We start from the raw sequence: 18,250 nt of genomic DNA on the forward strand, positions 1-18,250 counted from the left end.
CTGCATAGAGCGAATGGAGGGATGTCTCTGTTTAGAAGTGACAATCCTTCAGGAAAAAGGGGGGGGATACCTCTTCTTCGATTAGGGGTGGGGAACCTGCGGCCCCTCTAGATGTGGTTGGACTACCCCAAGTCCCAACTGTACCAGCTAGCATGGCCCAATGGCTAGAAGAGAATAGGAGTTTGGGATTCAATATACTCTAGAGTAGGCATCCCCAAACTTCGGCCCTCCAGATGTTTTGGACTACAATTCCCATAACCCCTGACCACTGGTCCTCTTAGCTAGGGGTCATGGGAGTTGTAGGCCAAAACATCTGGAGGGACGAAGTTTGGGGGTGCCTGCTCTAGATATTCCCCAATTCTGCTTTAACCTGTAGAGCCATAGGGTGGCCTGGGCAAGACCCTTCCCTGTTTCAGCTGTTCCTCCTCTCAATATAGCAATATGCATCTACCCAAAGGAAGCCAAACTGTGTTGACACTTGTTTTGTGTGCTTGCATAAGGCATGATTGGTGCATGAGCAGAAAGGACCCCACACATGCACTCCTCTCTTCTGCCACCAGGAGGAGGTCTTTGCCAGAGTTAGGAGTGCAGGAAGCTGCCTCATACTGAGTCAGACCACTGGTCCATCTAGCTCTGTATTGTCTACCAGGGGTGTAGCCAAGTGTGGTGCTCTTCAGCAGTTTCGGATGGCAGCACCCGTCAGCCTCCAGCCAAGATGTCCAATGGTCCAGAGTGATGTGTCTGCCTCTCCTGCTGCCTGTCAATGCCATTGCGTCACCCCAGGCTCTACCATTCAGTGGATAAAATCCTAAATCACTTACTTAGGCCAAAAATATCTGAGGGACTGCCTCCTTCTATACAGACCCTCTTGGCTGCTGAAATTGGCAGGGGGGACGCTCTTGGTAGTTATACCACCACTCCTGTTGTGATGGGTGGCAGCCGAGAGGTGGGCTTTGCTTGTCTGTAACAGAACCTAAGCTGTGGAACTCCCTCCACAAAGGGGTGAGCCTGGCTTCTTCACTCTACAGGCGAATGCTGAAGATGCATCTCTCCTGAATTTTAAAGCGTTGCAACCTGCCCTGGGACCTGCTCTTTGTCATCATCATCATTTTAGAATGTGAGGAAATCTAGTCTCTCTGCACCTTTCTGAATCCTCCCCGTTCTGAATCCACCATGTTCATTGCCAAGCCATGAATGCTCTCCACTTTTAGCGTTCCTGTTTAGATAGGAGGCCCTATCAGATTGCTCTTTTTAAACAAATCTTAAACTGTGGGGTGTTCTTTTTAAGTGTGCTTTTCTTTTTCTAAATCATACTTTTTAATCCATGCATATTCTGCTCTGTAAACCACCTTTGCTTTAATTCAAAGAAAACCATGGTAAAAAACAACTCCCAAACTACTTTCTTCTTTTCCTTCACTTTCTTTCAATTTGTTCCCTTTCTCTTTCTTTGCTGTTTTGTTCTTGACCTTTTCTCCCAAGCCTGCCTTCCTTTTCACAAATATGTGTTGCTTTTCTCAGTTTTCCCTTTCTATTTCTTTCCTTGGGTCCCTCTTTTTTCATATATGCTCCGTTGCTGCAAAATTGATTCAACAATGCTCCAATCTGCGCAATGCGTCGGCTGTGCAATTAAAGGCCCCCCTTAATCCGTGTCACGATTTGCTGGGGCCGCTGACATCTTTAGCTCGGGCCATCCGAGAAGCAAAATTAAAGAAACGAAGTATGTTTGGCGGGGTTGTGTGTGCAGGAGGATTGGGGGGGGGCCCCACAGAGCAATTGTTGGAAGGGGATTCAGGGTGAACCATATTGTCCCTGCATTTCTTCCCCCTGCGGACTGCTGCTGCTCACCCTCACCAGCAGATGGGCAGCAGGACAGCAATGCCCCAGCGAGCAGGGGATTTAACGGAGCTTTATTTAGCTAAGAATAGCCTGATTAGCTGATAAAGAGCATGTAAGATGGTATGGGGCAGGCTTTGATGTCTCCTTAGCCCAGTAGGGAACGGGGTGATGACTGACACCAACAGTCTCGCTGGATTACAGCAGGTGGTGACAATGTCTCCCTCTGTTCATGAGATGTTCTCTCTCTGTTAAAGCTATTCCCCCTCCCCTTCTTTTCCAGAGGTGGCCTGTTAGGGGGCCCTTTCCATCCCTCCCAGTTGCGGGGGGCGGGGTGTGTGGCAGCGGGGAGAGAAAAGCTTGCATTGCCATTTCCACAAACTTAGCAGAGAGCAAAAACTGGACAGCAGCTGGGGAGCTATCAGGAGAGTAGAGGGGTGATTAATGTTTCCAACCAACCTGCTTCCACCCCCCCCCTTTCTGGTCTAAAGAGAGCAAGTGGGTGGCATATTGGAACAAAGAGACCCACCAAGTTAAGATCCCTATAACCAGTGCTATTTTCCTAGAAAAAGAGGAATGCCTCCCTCATTCTCTTAGAATGGCAATGGCACCCACCTGAGAGGTGCTGGATCTGAGTTGCAGTGAGTTTCTGGCTGGGGGAAAAAAGCCATGCCTGATCCGCCTAACCTACCTCACAGGGTGGCTGTGAAGATTAAAGGTGAGAGAAAGCATCTCGGCATTCCTGAGCTCTTTGGACAAAGAGCAGGATAAAACTTAGGAGTAAAGGTTATTATTATGCCCCACCCCCTTCTCCAAGCTGCTGTTTCGTCCCACTGGGAGAGACATTCATGGAAGCACCATATCTTTCGCGCCATAGGACACACCTGACCATAGGACGCACCTAGTTTTTTAGAGTGGGAAAACAAGAAAAAAATATTTTGCTTTCTTGAATTGTCCGAGGAATAGCAGCCAACTCCTAGAGGCCTAGGTGCTTTTGCCCCCCCCCCCCAATTAAATATTTGAGGAAGCTTCTTTTGCAAAGGGGGAAAGCTCAATTTTTTTAGGATCAGCTCAAAGTTGTGCAGCTTTTTTGCAAATGGGAAAAGCCCCTTTTGGGGGGGGGTCAGCTCATAGTTGTGCATTTTTTTTTGCAAAGGGGGAAAGCTCATTTTTGAGGATCAGCTCAAAGTTGTTGAGCTTACCTTGCAAAGGGAATAAATCCTGCTTTAATGGGGTTCAATTCACAGTTCTGCAGCTTCTCTAGGAAAGGAAAGGGACCCATTTCTACAGGTTCCAGACAGATAATCTAATCAGCCAGTCACATGTCTCTGGGGAAACAAGCAACCTCTCTCTGCAGACACCAATTGAGGGCTGGGCAAGGGGCCTGGGCGGGGCGGGAAGGGAGCTTATCTCCCTCCCCGATCTCTTGCAATCAGCTGCTGAGCGGGTCCTTTCAACACTCTCTTCCCCTCTTGTTAGCCTTTAGCTCTTTCTTTAAAAAAAAAAAGCACGCTCTGCCTTTTGCCCCTGGGCAACATAGCTGCCAAGTTTTCCCTTTTCTCGCGAGGAAGCCTATTCAGCATAAGGGAAAATCCCTTAAAATAAGGGATAACTTGGCAGCTATGCTGGGCAATTCGGCTCCAGGGACCACACATTCGCTCCATAAGATGCGCAGAAATTTCCTCTTACTTTTTAGGAGGAAAAAAGTGTGTCTTATGGAGCGAAAAATACGGTACTTCCCTTCTCCCTGTAGGAATATACCGGTAGTAGTTTCACGAGGGGTGTGTGCTTTTGATCAGAGGTGTTTCCAGATTGATCTTTTTAGTGCAAGCAAGAGCTCAGTACATTTATTTTCTTTAAATAAATAAATAAACCAGGTTAAAACATTAAGAGCAATGGGTCTAGTGGATTATGGGATTATATCCAGCCGTATTTTATTCAAAGTAGACCCACTGAAATTAATGTACATAAGATGGTTGTGCCAATCAATTTCAGGGGGTGTACTCTTGAGGAGGGCTTACATTAGGTCTATTCCTTTGGTTTGGGGGATGAGGGCACTGGGCTGCTTAAAAAGACATGCAGCAGGACTTATTTACCACTTAATCAACAAAACCCTCCAAGCAGTTTAAGTAAAACAAAGCTTTTAATCCTGATGAATTTTCCCTCTGACCATACCTGTCATTGGAATGCAACCCCTGAAAGGTTGACTGGGTTTGAATACAGCCCTCACATTGCAGGTGGTTCCATGCCCCTGACCTAAGGGGGTCCCCCCCTTCCTATTCTCTCTGCCTGTCACTGTCAGAATACCAGATCCTGATAGATCCACCTCATACATTTGAAGCAGACCCAGTGTGCATTTAAGGCACATGATTTCTCTCCCCCCCCCAGAGGATCCTGGGAACTGTAGTCTAAGAATGCTGTGAATTGTACTCTGTGGTGGGACTACAGTTTCCAGGATTCTTTGGGGGAAGCTATGCACTTTAAACATAAGGTGTGGATCTGGTTGTGCCACCTGTTAAGCATTATGGAAATATGCTTCCCCCTCCACCCCATGAGTAGTTTTTCAGTTTTTAATTCATATTCAAGTAGATGCGGGTTTTAATTGAATTGTTCATAGATAGATGGTCTAAGACTTGTGATTAATTGGTCTAAAATTTCTTTAAGTGGGTAACAACAGCACCATTATTTTTAAAAGAATTTCTGGAGGCTATACTTCCAAGCTGAAAGGTCTGGCAAAAAAAAACCCCTGTTGCCTGCTGTTTTCCTTATTTTTACAGTATTTTATATTCCGAAACTTTTGCTGCTTTGCATAATTTATTCTGGCTTGCCTATGCACAGGATGGGGGTGGGGAGAGAAATTAGTCAGAGGCATGAAACCCCACACTCTGAAAACATTATTCAGTCCCTCTATCTACCTGACTATCTATCCCAGCTCCCTAGATCTCCCTACATATTGCTCACAGGTTTGGAAGTATGCCTAATTTATTTTGTTATTTAGGTAATTTTATTTATTCAGTCAGTCAGTCATAAAATGTTAATACTGCTTAATATAATAGGTCTCTATGCAGTTTGCATAAAAATATACCCAATAACATTTAATAAAAAATCCTAAAAACTAGATTAAAAAACAGAGCAACGCTCTACATCACTCTCTCACACACAAATAACATAGTTTGGCCTCCATAAGGACTAGAAACTTCCTCAGTTTTTATTATTTTTAATTGTTTTAATGAAAGCAGATATTCTTCAGAAGCTGCACCCTGCACCCAGAACCATATTCAGTGGTGGCGGTGTTATCTGCACAGGTAAGCCTGCGTGGAGTTGGCACAGCTATGGAATGTGTAATTTCCCTCCCTTTGTTAAGAATCAAGACCTCAGAAAAGGTCTGATCCGCATAGTGCAGAGTCCTTTTCTATATCTGAAATCTGGCCCTGAAATTTTGCCTGATTATTCTTAATTTTAAAAAAGAAGGAAGATGCCCAAGACTAGGCATATTCTACGAGTACAAAATCAGCGGCTTGTCTCCAGTTAACCTACCCATAGTAGACCCATTAAAGTTAATGAGCCTAAGTCAGCCATGTCTGTTCATTTCAACCAGTCTGCACCGAGTATAACTAGCACTCTATACAACCCAATATTTCTTCTCAAATTGTTTTTTTAAAAAAACCAAAACAAAATCAACAACTATGGGTTTATAGTCCTTCAGCTTGCATGATCGAAATGGGAGCGGGTCTCAAATTTTAGCTTTTGCAGATTACTCCCGATTGCCCCCAATACAGAACGATCAGGTCTAATTAAACGCAAGTCACATACAGCCTCTTCTGCATTGCTTTTTGAGTAATGAGAGAGAAGTTGGCCCTTGTCGAGGACAAACATGTGGAAGACGGGTGTGAGAGAGACAGAGAAGTACATTGCATGAGCAAACCTAACATCTTAACGCTCTTTGAACTTTTCTCTTTGGCCAGATTTTTTTTGGGGGGGGGAGGCTGGCACAGCCCCCTTAGAGGACAGGCTCTCGCAGGCAAAGAAGCCCTCCCAGGCCAGGCTGCAGCTGCAGAGCTTTCCCCCTGCAAAGCAATCTCCTCCTCGTCAGATTGGAGTCCTTTTTCAGCTGCCAATTTCCTTGTGGCATTTGCTGCTTCCTTAATATCACTTAATTAGTGGCAGGGAAAGCTTGGAGCCTGGCCCAGGGAGGAATTTGGGGTGTTTTTTTCCCTCCTCTGGATGGTGCTCTGCTGCGGAAATAAATAGAGTCCAGCGGGTGGGGGGGGGAAGCTTTGAGACTAGAGCATAGTTGGGCCAAGTGCAAGATCAAGAAAGGGGGGTTCGTTTTGCAAGGGACAGGGCTGGTATCATGGAGGGAGAGGGAGGGCTATCAATGGCTACCAGCCACGGTGGCTATGCTGTGCCTCCATAGTTGGGGGCAGCAATGTTTCTGAATGCCAGCTGCTGGAAACCGCTTAAGGAGGAAGTGTTCTTGTGCTCGGGTCCTACTTGCGGGTGTCCCACAGGCTTGTAGTTAGCCACTATAAGAACAGGATCCTGGACTAGACGGGCCATTTGCCTGGTCCATCAGGCTCTTCTCATGTTCTTACAATACAAGAGGCTTGATGGGTGATTCGAGACAGAGGCGTAGTTAGGGGGGTGCGCAGGGGGCAACACTTACAGCGGGGCCTGCAGCGCACCCAAGTGACACTTCTCTCCTGGGAGTGACGCGGTGGCTTGGGCGCCTGCAGGCTCTAGGCTGCCCAAAAGGGCAGTGTGGGACTTGCGTCTGCCCGCTGCCTCCCCCTCAGCTCCTCGGAGGCACCGCGGCGTGCCCTGCCCCGGCTTGGCCTGCCCCGTCCCCGGGTACAGGGTGCATGCCGCCCCAGGAAACCAAGCAGCTATCTGCGCCACTGAGCCTCATTAGGGGACCCACAGCTCTTTTTTTATCAGTGCACTGCTTCCTGCCTAAACGTTCTGCTTCATATTTCCCCCTTTCTTCACTCTTTTCAACCTGGATGGGGAATCTGCAGGTGTCTAGATCATGGGCAGTCCAAATTTGCAGTCCCAAAACTCCCATCATCATCCTTGACTGTTGGCCTGGGGCTGAAGGGATTTGGAGTACAACACCAAAATTGGGCCTCAAGGTTCCCTATGTAATGTTCTCAACTCTATTTCCATTATTTTTCCCCTGGACTGCACCTCTACTTGTGCCCTTCAGATGTTGTTGGATTCCAACTCCAGTCAGCCCCCAAACCCCACTAAAGAGCATGGCCAGTACCCGGGGATTGTGGGTGTTGGAGTTCAGCATGGGCCTCTGAGGCCAGGCGATCCCAGTTCAGGCGTGGCCTAAACTGGGCATAAGCGCTCCTATTTACAGAAGTCACAAGACTCCAGGGACAAGATGTAATCTAGGAGCACACCCAGTCTATGTATTTTTCCACTCAAAGCGATGTACAGCCCCTTAGAGCATACCTGGGTGTTGACCAGGTTGGCCCTCACCAAGGGCCCAGGCCCAGGGGGGTGCAAAAAAAATGTGCTTCTCCACCCTGGCTCGGAGTGGGTAGGAGCCCACTTGCCCACCCATGTACTCCCTGTGCTGCTCTGGGCAGCCAACATGTCCTTGCCAAGGCGCAGTGGATGGGAGGGGGATGTGCCAATACAGCTCCTTGTGAAGGGTGCATGGGAGCCTAAGTATGTCTCTGCTTCTGAGAACAAGTTCTTCATCTAATTCCCAGAGTCACAAAACACCCTCCAACCGTATGGCATCAGGTTTGTGAGGAAACAGACTCTCAGGCCCAGTTTGGCCCGTGGTCCAGATGTTCCCCACCCCTGACCCTACAAAGGGGTCCCAGATTGCAGCATTACTGGACCTTTTGCCCTGAACGCTGCCCCTTTCGCCTCCACCAAAGTGTGTTGATACTGTGTCCTGATTTGATGAGATCATACTTTAAAAAATAAATAAATAAATCTTTCCGGGATATGGCTTTCAGCGTCAGCCAACTTTGCCATGTAGTGGAGACATCTGCTAGGTTGTCTGATGGAGCATATCTCAGTTGATAGATGCTATACCCCACTCCTATGCTGCTGCTGCTGCTGCTGCTGCTGCTGCCACCATCCCTCCCCATAAGACACTCCCATCCTCCCCCCCTTCACAGCACACATCAGCCACAGATGGCTCATTTGACTCAATGGGTTGAAAAGCAGGTGTTCAGATAGAATTAAGCCAGAAGTATCCAAGCTTCATTGCTTGGCACTGCCAGCCACCGGATGGGGCAAGCAGTGAGGAACCTCTGTCAAATGGATTGACGGCATGATCCGTGTTGAAAACAGTCCCTGATAAATGGTGGCCTCTTCTTCAGAGATGCACCACGGGTCCAAGAGGGGCGAGCGTCACCATTGTGATGAGTTTTTGGCAATTCAGGGCTGGCTGTGTTGCTGCATGTGCATCAGCAAAAAGAGCGTTTGAGCCCACCACAGGGCTGTTGTCGCTTCCCACCCTTATTTGCAACAGTCTGGTTTTGTTTTTGTTTTTTTAGAAAAAGCCGTTCTCCTGCACTCAATAGCTAATACCTGCCAAAGTAATGTACAAAACTACATTTAAAGACCATCAGTGGTATGTGATGTTAGACTTAGAGCAGACCCATCAACTAATACGGGTAAATTAATTTCAGTGGATCTACTCTGGGTAGAATTTAACTTGAATGCAACCCTGTAAATCCACGTAAAAATAAATGACGACTCAAAAGCAGCAGAATTCATATCCCAGCCAGCTCAAAAGCTACTTGGGAACTTGGGAAATAATGTTCTTGACCTGCCTTTTGATAGGACAGCAGAGAGGGAAGGGAAGATCTTTCAGACCTCCTGGGGGAGTTCCAAAGCATGAGGGGACACAACAGAAAAGACCCTGCAGCCTGCTGAGGGTCTCACTCTAAAATCTGCTAGGAAGAGATTGCAGTGGTGTATATTTATTTATTACATTTATATCCCACCTTTCCTCCAAGGAGCTCAAGATGGCATGCAAGGTTCTCTCTCACCTCATTTCATCCTCACCCTGTGAGGTAGGTTAGGCCTAGGGTCAGTGAGTTTTACCCAGCAAGCTTCATGGCTGAGCAGGGATTCCTGAGTCCTAGCCCAACACCCTAACCACTGGCTTTTAAGCCTGTGGTCTCCATCTTCTCCCCAAAACAACCATATGGGGTAGGCTGAGGCAGGTGCTGCGCCAATGCCTGCCATTCCAGGGAAATAGCCAAGACCCCTCTGTAAGCCTATTTAAAGAAAATTCAGCTAGGCATTCCATGCAAGATCTGACTTCCCATTTTCATTTCCCACCCTCTCCTCAGTGTAGTTCTGCTCCAGAGCAGGGATGGAGGAACAATTGGCCCTCCAGATGTTGTTGGACTCCAATTCCCATCAGCCCCAGCATCCAGCATGGCCAACAGTCGGGGATGGTGGGAGATGTAGTCCAGCAACACCTGGAGGCAGCACGTTGGCTGTCCCTGCTTCTCTTCATCACTGGAAGAACAGTTGTCCTAAGGAGGCAAAAATATTGTTCCTGCCATTTTGAGGCAGCTGAAAAATCCATTTTACATTGTTTGTTGTTTTTGTTGTTTTTATATACTCATGTTTCTTCCAAGATGGGATCAAGGCAGCTTCCAACGTCTAAAAACATCTTTATGAAATGCAAAGTGATAAAAAGAAACTAGTTAATAACAATAGCACATTTAGAGCCAGCCATTCAAATCTACTTTGCCCCAACCGTAGCCCAGTGATCAGCATCGCCTGCACCTTGGTTTCCAAAGGCTCATCTGAACAGGAAGGTCTTTGCCTGCCAGCAGAAGGAAAGCAAAGAGGGAGCCAGTCTGACCCCTCTTGGGAGGGAATCCTACAATATATGGATGTGTTTCTGAAGAGAGGGGCTGGTGGGCAGGTGCAGGATATCACAACCCATATATTTACTATTGGCAAAACAAGGGAGCTCTTTTTTAAAACATGAGAGTTGAGCGAAGATATGAAATGTCTCCGTGGTTCAGCTGTGCTTTGCTCTTTCCTTGTGTGTGAACTACTGTTCTCTTTCACCTGCACACCTGTTGTGCATTCACACCTCAAGGGGGTCTGCAATAAGGCTTGCTTTTGAAAGAGGGAGCTGTATCTTACCATCTCTTTTGAGAGAGAGAGAGAGGAGAGACAGACAGACAGACAGACAGACAGACAGACAGACAGACAGAGACTGACTAGGAACCTGTTGACCCTAAATGTATGACTATTCAGGAGATGGATTTTCAAGGTAAGAACTCAAGGAAGGAGACTCAGCCAGTGGAGTCTGATCCATCAGGATGAATGGCGCTCTTTTCTCCGCACCAACCTCATTCCATCCTTGGCCAGCTCCCTACCTGGAGATTCTGGGGATTGAATCTGGGACTTTCTGCTTGCAAATCATGTGTTCTGTCACCCCATTATTGTTCTACATCTAAAAATAAAGTAATGCTCCAGCCTTCATGATTCTGGGATCTTCTGCATGCACTGCGAAAGTCCTAATCTCCCCCATCCCCACAACTGCTATTTAATTTTAGAAAAACAAACAAACTTGGATCTGTTATGTAATGAATGGCACATCTAGCTTGGCCCAAAATTCCACTAAGTTTGGTGGGAACGTTGAGGAGTGCATACTTAAATCTTAAAATCCAACAATATATCCTTGTAAAACCAAATCCTTTTAAAACAGTTTTCTCCTTCCTTATCTCTCTCCTTTCTTTTGCCCAGGCGTGAGTTTCTTCTCAAGAAAACTCGGGGCAAGCGCCGTCTGGCCGAAATCTTGCAGTCTGAATACTCGAGTGGCTTGGACATGGTTGCATCTAAGGTCAAGAGGAAGAAAAAGCTGGCCAGCCTGGGAACTGAAAGATGAGCCAGAAATTCTCAGCCTCTACCAAGACAGCTGAGACTCACAGTAGCTGCAATCTGGAAGTATCACAAAAAATTGAGGTGCTTCTTCCCCCACCAACCCCTTTTGCAAAGCCTACTCCAGGGAAAGGGAAAGCAAAATTCAGAACAGCATTGTCCTGTATGAAATTTAAAGGTGTGCTGGTTGTAACAACTTTTAACCAAAACTTTCTTTTGGGGTGGGGTTATGAATGCAGAGTGGAGCCTGCAACCCCTGGAACAGTGGTAATGGTGAAAGCGGTAGTCCTCCTAATTATATTCATTGTAATTTTTTTTATATATTTACCTTACATGAGTCGCCTTAGGAAGAACTTTATTCTTGAAGGATGCTGTAGAAATATATTGAATGAATGAATGAATGAATGAATGAATGAATAAATAAATAAATAAATAAATAAATAAAGGAAGTGTGTGTGTGTGTATGTGTGTGTGCATACATATGTATAAACTTCTATGACTTCTTCAGTCTGCTTTACAAAGGATGGATGGGGGACTCCAACTCCTATCAACTCCAGCCAGCATAGGCCAAAAGCCAGGGATCATAGAATCATAGAGTTGGAAGAGACCACAAGGGCCATCCAGTCCAACCCCCTGCCAAGCAGGAAACACCATCAAAGCATTCCTGACAGATGGCTGTCAAGCCTCCGCTTAAAGACCTCCAAAGAAGGAGACTCCACCAAACTCCTTGGCAGCAAGTTCCACTGTCGAACAGCTCTTACTGTCAGGAAGTTCTTCCTAATGTTTAGGTGGAATCTTCTTTCTTGTAGCTTGAATCCATTGCTCCGTGTCTGCTTCCCTGGAGCAGCGGAAAACAACCTTTCACCCTCTTCTATATGACATCCTTTTATATATTTGAACATGGCTATCATATCACCCCTTAACCTTCTCTTCTCCAGGCTAAACATACCCAGCTCCCTAAGCCGTTCCTCATAAGGCATTGTTTCCAGGCCTTTGACCATTTTGGTTGCCCTCCTCTGGACACGTTCCAGCTTGTCAGTATCCTTCTTGAACTGTGGTGCCCAGAACTGGACACAGTATTCCAGGTGAGGTCTGACCAGAGCGGAATACAGTAGTACTATTACTTCCCTTGATCTAGATGCTATACTGTACTCCTATTGATGCAGCCCAGAATTGCATTGGCTTTTTTAGCTGCTGCATCACACTGTTGACTCACGTCAAGTTTGTGGTCTACCAAGACTCCTAGATCCTTTTCACATGTACTGCTCTCAAGCCAGGTGTCACCCATCCTGTATTTGTGCCTTTCCTCTTTTTTTGCCCAAGTGTAGTACTTTACATGATGGGAGTTGTAGTCCAGCAACATCAAGAAGGCGACAGGTTCCCCATTCATTGTACAAAGGAGGATGTTTATTTTTAAAAGATTAGAAGGATGGGCTGTTAAGCTGTGACACAGAGTGCCTTGAAGGTGGTGGACTCTTCTTGGCTAAAGGTTTTTCAGCAGAGGGTACGACACCCCCCCCCAACCCCAGACAGGGTACTGTAGCCAGTCGTACAGAGATACACGGCAGATTATTTTTTGCATCTTTGAGGGTGATTTGAGTGATCCAGGTATACAGATACACAACAGAACTGTCCTAGCAGAGGCAAGTTAAGAGGTCTGGGAAGCTGCCATATACTGAGTCAGACCATTGGCCCACCCAGCTCAGCATTGTCTACACTGACTGGCACTGGCTTTCCAGGATGTTACGCACAAAGCAGAAGCTTCACCACTGAGCTAGGACCAGAACAGTGACTTAAACAGAGATGCAACTGACAGCATCCTCCATGTGCTTGCTTTTGTATTTCCATGATTTTTTCAAATCCATTTATTTCTTGTGGCTCAATAGTTCTGGAATTTCTGCCCCATGTTATTTGCAACTGTCCTGATAGCCTCCAAACTCTTATCACAGGACATCTGTTCATGCAATGTGTTCGCTACATATCTACACAGAAATAGTAAGTCCCATTGAGCGTTTCAGCCTTACGACTATTTTATCAATTCCTATTGCCTTCATATTTTGATTTACACCAGCAGCTTTGGTCTATAACCTTTTTTTCTAGGGTTGTATGCTTTCACCTACAATATTTCAAATTGATTTTTTTTTATTAAAAAAAAATCCCTTTGCCGAAGTGAAACCTTTCAACTCCTTTCCCAAATGTGTCTTGGCGAGGACAAATTTCAATCTTGCCATTTTCCTGTCGTGTTAGAAAGGGTTGTCGTTCATTAACGTGCGAGATGGCATCGCTGGGAGCTACAAGGGCAATTAAATAGCACAGAACGTCTTTGATTTGCATTTCTGGGCTGTGTAAATGTAAGGAAGGCCGTTGCTGGATTATTCTCTCTCTCTTCCAATGAAAAGCGCAAGTTGTTCCTTTGATAGATTTTTAATATGATTTTAAAAGAGTTTTGTTTGGCCTCATTCTTAGGCAATGAGATTAATTTAAAGCACTTATCCCCTGGGTTTAAGTCAATCCATGTAGGCCTTTGGACAGAGGGCTTCTTTAGGGGAGGGGGGGGACTTTGTTTGCAGTGCCTCTGAAAGAGACTCTTTTCCCACTTTATTAACCCCAGAGCTGGGGACAATCCCCTCCTCCGCCCTCTCACAACCTTCTTATACACACACACACTCACACACAGAAAAAGAAACCCTAGAGATTTACCAAATTCAGCCCCTGACCTGGGCTTCTGGGCTTCTTTTCTCATGTAAAACCAACACCTTTCAAAAGGGAGATGTTTGACTTAATGAGCTGCTTCTGCTTCCTTGATGTTTTGTGGGTTGTTTTTTTTTTTTTTAAAGAATCCACCAAGTAGAACACTAGAAAACTCCATTCTTAAAAGAAAAAAAATCAACAACGGGAACTTTTAATGGTAATCTAAGTCTGCATATGCACCATGTATTTGAAACGCCGTTATACCATTTTAAACAGGCATTACTTCCCCCCCCCAAAAAAAACCCACCACCAAAAAAAAACACCACCCTGGGAACTGTAGTTTATTCAGAGTACTGAGAATTGTTAGGAGACCCCTTCTCACACAGCTATAGTTCCCAATGTTCCCTGGGAAGAGGCATTGGTTATTAAACCCTTCTGGGAACTGTAGTTCTGTGGGGAATAATAATCTCCTAACAACTCTCATTTTGAGCTCCTTGGATGAAAGCTGGGATAGAAATGTCATAATAATAACAACAAATAATTATAACTCCTTCTTCTTCTTCTTCTTCTTCTTCTTCTTCTTCTTCCTATTATTATTATTATTATTATTATTATTATTATTATTATATGCCTGTTGTCTTTGCCCATGGCATTTTCTTGGCAGGGAGGGATACTGGAGTGGCTTACCAGTTCCTTCTCCAGGTGGATCACGTTTAGTCAAAACTCTCCACTATGACCTGTCCATCTTGGGTGGCCCTGCATGGCATAGCTCATAGCTTCTCTGAGTTATTCAAGCCCCTTCGGCACGACAAGGCATTGATCCATGAAGAGGATCGATGCCTCTTATATATCAATTATATATATACTCGAGTATAAGCCTACTTTTCCAGCACCAAAAATGTGCTGAAAAAGCCGCCCTCGGCTTATATTTGAGTGAGGCGGGCAGCAGCGGAGAAAGGCACAGGACCGGGGGTTCGGAGAAGCGCTGCACTGCGACTCTCCGAACCCCTGTCCTATGCCTGCTCTGTGTGAGGCAGCAGGGAGGGAGAAGCGGCGAGGAAGGGATTCTTCCTCGCCGCTTCCCCCATCCCGCCACCGACAGCTGGGAAAGGCATAGGATGGTATTTATTTTTATTTTTGAAATTTACCAGTAGCTGCTGCTGCATTTCCCACCTTCGGCTTATACTCGAGTCAATAAGTTTTCCCAGTTGTTGTTTTTTTAGGTAAAATTAGGTGCCTTGGCTTATATTCGGGTCGGCTTATACTCGAGTATATACGGTGTGTGTGTGTGTGTGAGAGAGAGAGAGAGAGAGATCAGTTTTTCCGATATCATTCCAATAACAGCCTTATTCAAACAATGCCAGTTTTATCCAATTAATACAATTATTAATACCGATTATTTAAATACCAAATTATACAATTTAGTTAAAGTGGCCCCCTAATGTGTTAGATTTGATGGCTTCCTTCCTTAATTATAACTAATAATAATTAGTCCAGGGGGTGGCACTGCCTGTTAGCTTCCTCCAGTCAGTCTAAGTTTCGCTGTTGCAGAACTTTGCAAGGAGGAGGAGGAGGGTGGGCATAAAACTTGAATGAGTTGGCTCTGCCTGTCATTGGCTCTGGCTCTGCCTACTGTTGGTCTCCTTGCCTTCTGCCTCACTGGTCCCAAGGGCCACCAGCCACCACCAACACTCCACACCTGTTGCAGGCCCCATTTTGTATTCTTATACAAAACAAATAGGCAAATTCATGGAAGATGGGCCAGGCAACAGTTGTTTGCAGCATCAGTTAAATGGAACATTCATATGCAGAGACTTGTCTACCTGAGACCCCCCCTGAATTCTCAGGAATAAGCCATGGGAGGTGTTTTGTTCTGTGAGCAACCAGATAGATCTTGTCTGGCTGCAACAGGAGAAAGGCTGGGCCTCATTTTAAATTAAGTTATCCATTGATTTTATTATCCTTTTACACAGCCTTTATGAAAATCAGTATGGTGGTGTATAACAAATCAAAACCTAACAACAAACCATAATATGAACTAATTAAAAATAAAATTTTGCAAATGTTAAATGCTCAGGTTTTTAAAATAATATGTTTATTCATTTTCATTCTTCACATCACGCATAAAACATAAGTCAAAACACATTAACCATGTTGCTTAAAAACATCAAATAAAATTATTACAAATCACTCCAAGAAATATTTCCATATATTACCATGAGAACTCAGTCTTCTTCATATCATCCAAAAACGGTTGCCACGCAATATAGAAAAGCTGTTGGTTAGAATTCCCTTTGGTAGCACAAATCTGGCACATCTGCTTTTCAGCCAGGGCTATTGTCCATGCTATGGAGTACAGTACCACACTTCAGTTTTCAGGCCCAAGAGCATGGCTATTTCCATGTTTTCCACTGTGAGGAGGAACATTAAAAGTTCTTCATGAACAATTGGTGGAGTAGATATGTCCTTTGTTTCAAGTAAAGCAAGTTAGAGGGTAAGGTTGTAGGTCCGCTTTTCAATTTTTTAAATATCAAAACCCAAAATGGGTAAACAGATTTGCAAAACCATCCAAATACATGTAAGATCCAGTCTTCCCACCTCCCTTCCAACAGGTTGATGTTGCCCCTGGTACCTTGTGGGCTATTCGCAAGCAGAAAATATATCACCTACAGTATGTATGCATTTCAAAGAGAATTCCATTAATTGGACCGAAACTGTTTTAAAATGTCCTCTCCCCCCCCCCAAAAAAAACCTCAAAGCGTTTTCCATTTTCCATTAGAGATTATTGCTTCAAGGTCCATTTCCCAGGAATTTTTGTGGCCATAAGATGGCCAAATTCTACCTCAATTAATATTTTGTATATGGTTGGTACTTCACCCACTGATGTAGCAGGAACAATTTTTTCTCCACACATTTTGTTTTAATTGATACTCATCAAAAGATGTACAAAAGTTTATACCCATTACAAAACATGTTTTTATTATATACCAGAATAAAAGAAATATTTTAAAAATCTAATTTAAAAAAACAGAAGCAAAGAGAAGGGAGAAGGAAAAAAGAAACACAAGAAATAAAAAGAAAAGAAAATTTAAAAAGGGGGGGGAGACTTCTGATTCTCTTGTCAGCTAAATATAGCAACTAGTTCAAAGTATTCACTCAAATTGACATCCAACTATTCTATTTTCTATAAGCCAACATTTTCTCAATCTTCAAATCCAGATATTACAAGTTCATTTTCTCTTTCACGCAAAAAGTCCATAAGAAGTTTCCAGTCTTTAATAAATGTCAACAAAGAATTTTCTCTGATTGTTCTCTGTAGCAGGGACATTGACCATAAGTTGTTCAAAAGCAGTCAACTCTCGGTCTGCTTGAATGGCTATACATGGTTTTAACAGAAAGAAAAACAATTGATTAAAATTAGACCATGACCATGTTACATTGGGAATGTTAGCCAAAATCTGTGCTTTCTGTAGGGGGGCGGTGGGAACATTAAAATCTCAAGTCTATAGAAAACTGCTTGGTTTTTTGTTTTTGTTTTAACTGTGCCTTGATACCTTTCCTAACAACAGAGACGTGGGTGGGTGTGATTGCATTCCTTCATCTCGGGGTGATGGAGGAAAAAGCTCTCCCCCACATGCCTGTCAAGTGGGCCTCTGCTGGCAGTCATATCTTCATAAGGGTCTCTCCTGCAGCTCTTAACAAGTGGGCAGGTTCATAATGAGGCATGCAGCCCCAGAGGAACTAAGCCGCTTAGGGCTTTAAACATCTACTCCTGAGCCTGGGGAACAACTGCTTGGCCATTACATTTTGCATCATTTGAAGCGCTGCACAGACCAGACAGTCGTCTAGGATAGCTCCACATAACTCAGTTTGCAGTAATCCGAACAGCAATGCAGTGAGGGCATGGATAACTAGTGCTAAATCAGACTGACACAAGAGACATAATCATTGGTACACTAAAATGCCCTGGTGTAAATGTACTCCTTGCAACCACAGCTGCCAGTATCAAGGAGCACCCCTAATCTACAAAGCTGATGGCTCAAGGGGGAGTACAACCCTTTCCACAGCAGGTCAGACCCTAGTCCCTGAGGCAGACTGACGAAACAGCACCTCCACCTGTCAGGGGTTATGGGAGTTGTCACATAGCGACATCCAGGGGGCCACAGTTTAGCCTCTTCTGATGTCAATGGCTATGACAAAAAGGGACAGTGGTGGAGCTGAGGTATTACTTTCAACCATTAACAAGTTTCAACCATTAACCTCCAGAAAGTGCTGGATCAGGCCAAAGGGTCCAGCGTCTTGTTCTCACCATGACCAAACAAATGCTTCAGTGGGAAACTCTCCCTTCCTGCAGTTTCCAGCAACTGGTTTTCCAAAGGATGTTCCCACAGGGGTGCAGCCACCATGGCTAGTAGCAGTACTACATTCAGGGCTTTTTTCAGGGGGAACTCACAGGAACTCAGTTCCAGCACCTCTCAGGCATACCCTCCAACATTTCTCCGATGTCCCCTTTCATAATGATTATCCTACTATATATACCCCACACATATTACTGGGTTGCCCCAGCCACTCTGGGCAGCTTCCAACATATATAAAAACATAATGAAACATGAAACTTTTTTTTTATTAAAAAAAACTTCCCTATACAGGATTGCCTTCAGACGGCTCGGCGGCCAGATAACTCCATACCCTCCAACATTTCTCCCATGAAAATAGGGACGTCCTAAGGGAAAGCGGGACATTCCTGGATCAAATCAGAAAACCTGGCCAGCTTCTCAAAATCAGGGACACACCCCTGGAAAATAGGGAAACTTGGAGGGTCTGTTCTTAGGTGGGTTCCGGC

General features: G+C 45.0%; 1 protein-coding gene across 1 annotated transcript in view; it reads left to right on the plus strand.

Moving 5' to 3' along the window:
• The window catches only part of DDX31 (DEAD-box helicase 31), a 75,911-nt gene extending 57,896 nt beyond the window's left edge, over nucleotides 1-18,015 (plus strand). The window contains exon 20 of the mRNA XM_035102204.2: nucleotides 10,582-18,015. Within this exon, the coding sequence (XP_034958095.1) occupies nucleotides 10,582-10,723 (142 nt within the window). The 3' untranslated portion in view covers nucleotides 10,724-18,015. The remainder of the gene's footprint in view (nucleotides 1-10,581) is intronic.
• Nucleotides 18,016-18,250: the final 235 nt, after the last annotated feature.

This window comes from Zootoca vivipara, chromosome Z (assembly GCF_963506605.1).
Source record: "Zootoca vivipara chromosome Z, rZooViv1.1, whole genome shotgun sequence".
Classification (NCBI taxonomy): Eukaryota; Metazoa; Chordata; class Lepidosauria; order Squamata; family Lacertidae; genus Zootoca; species Zootoca vivipara.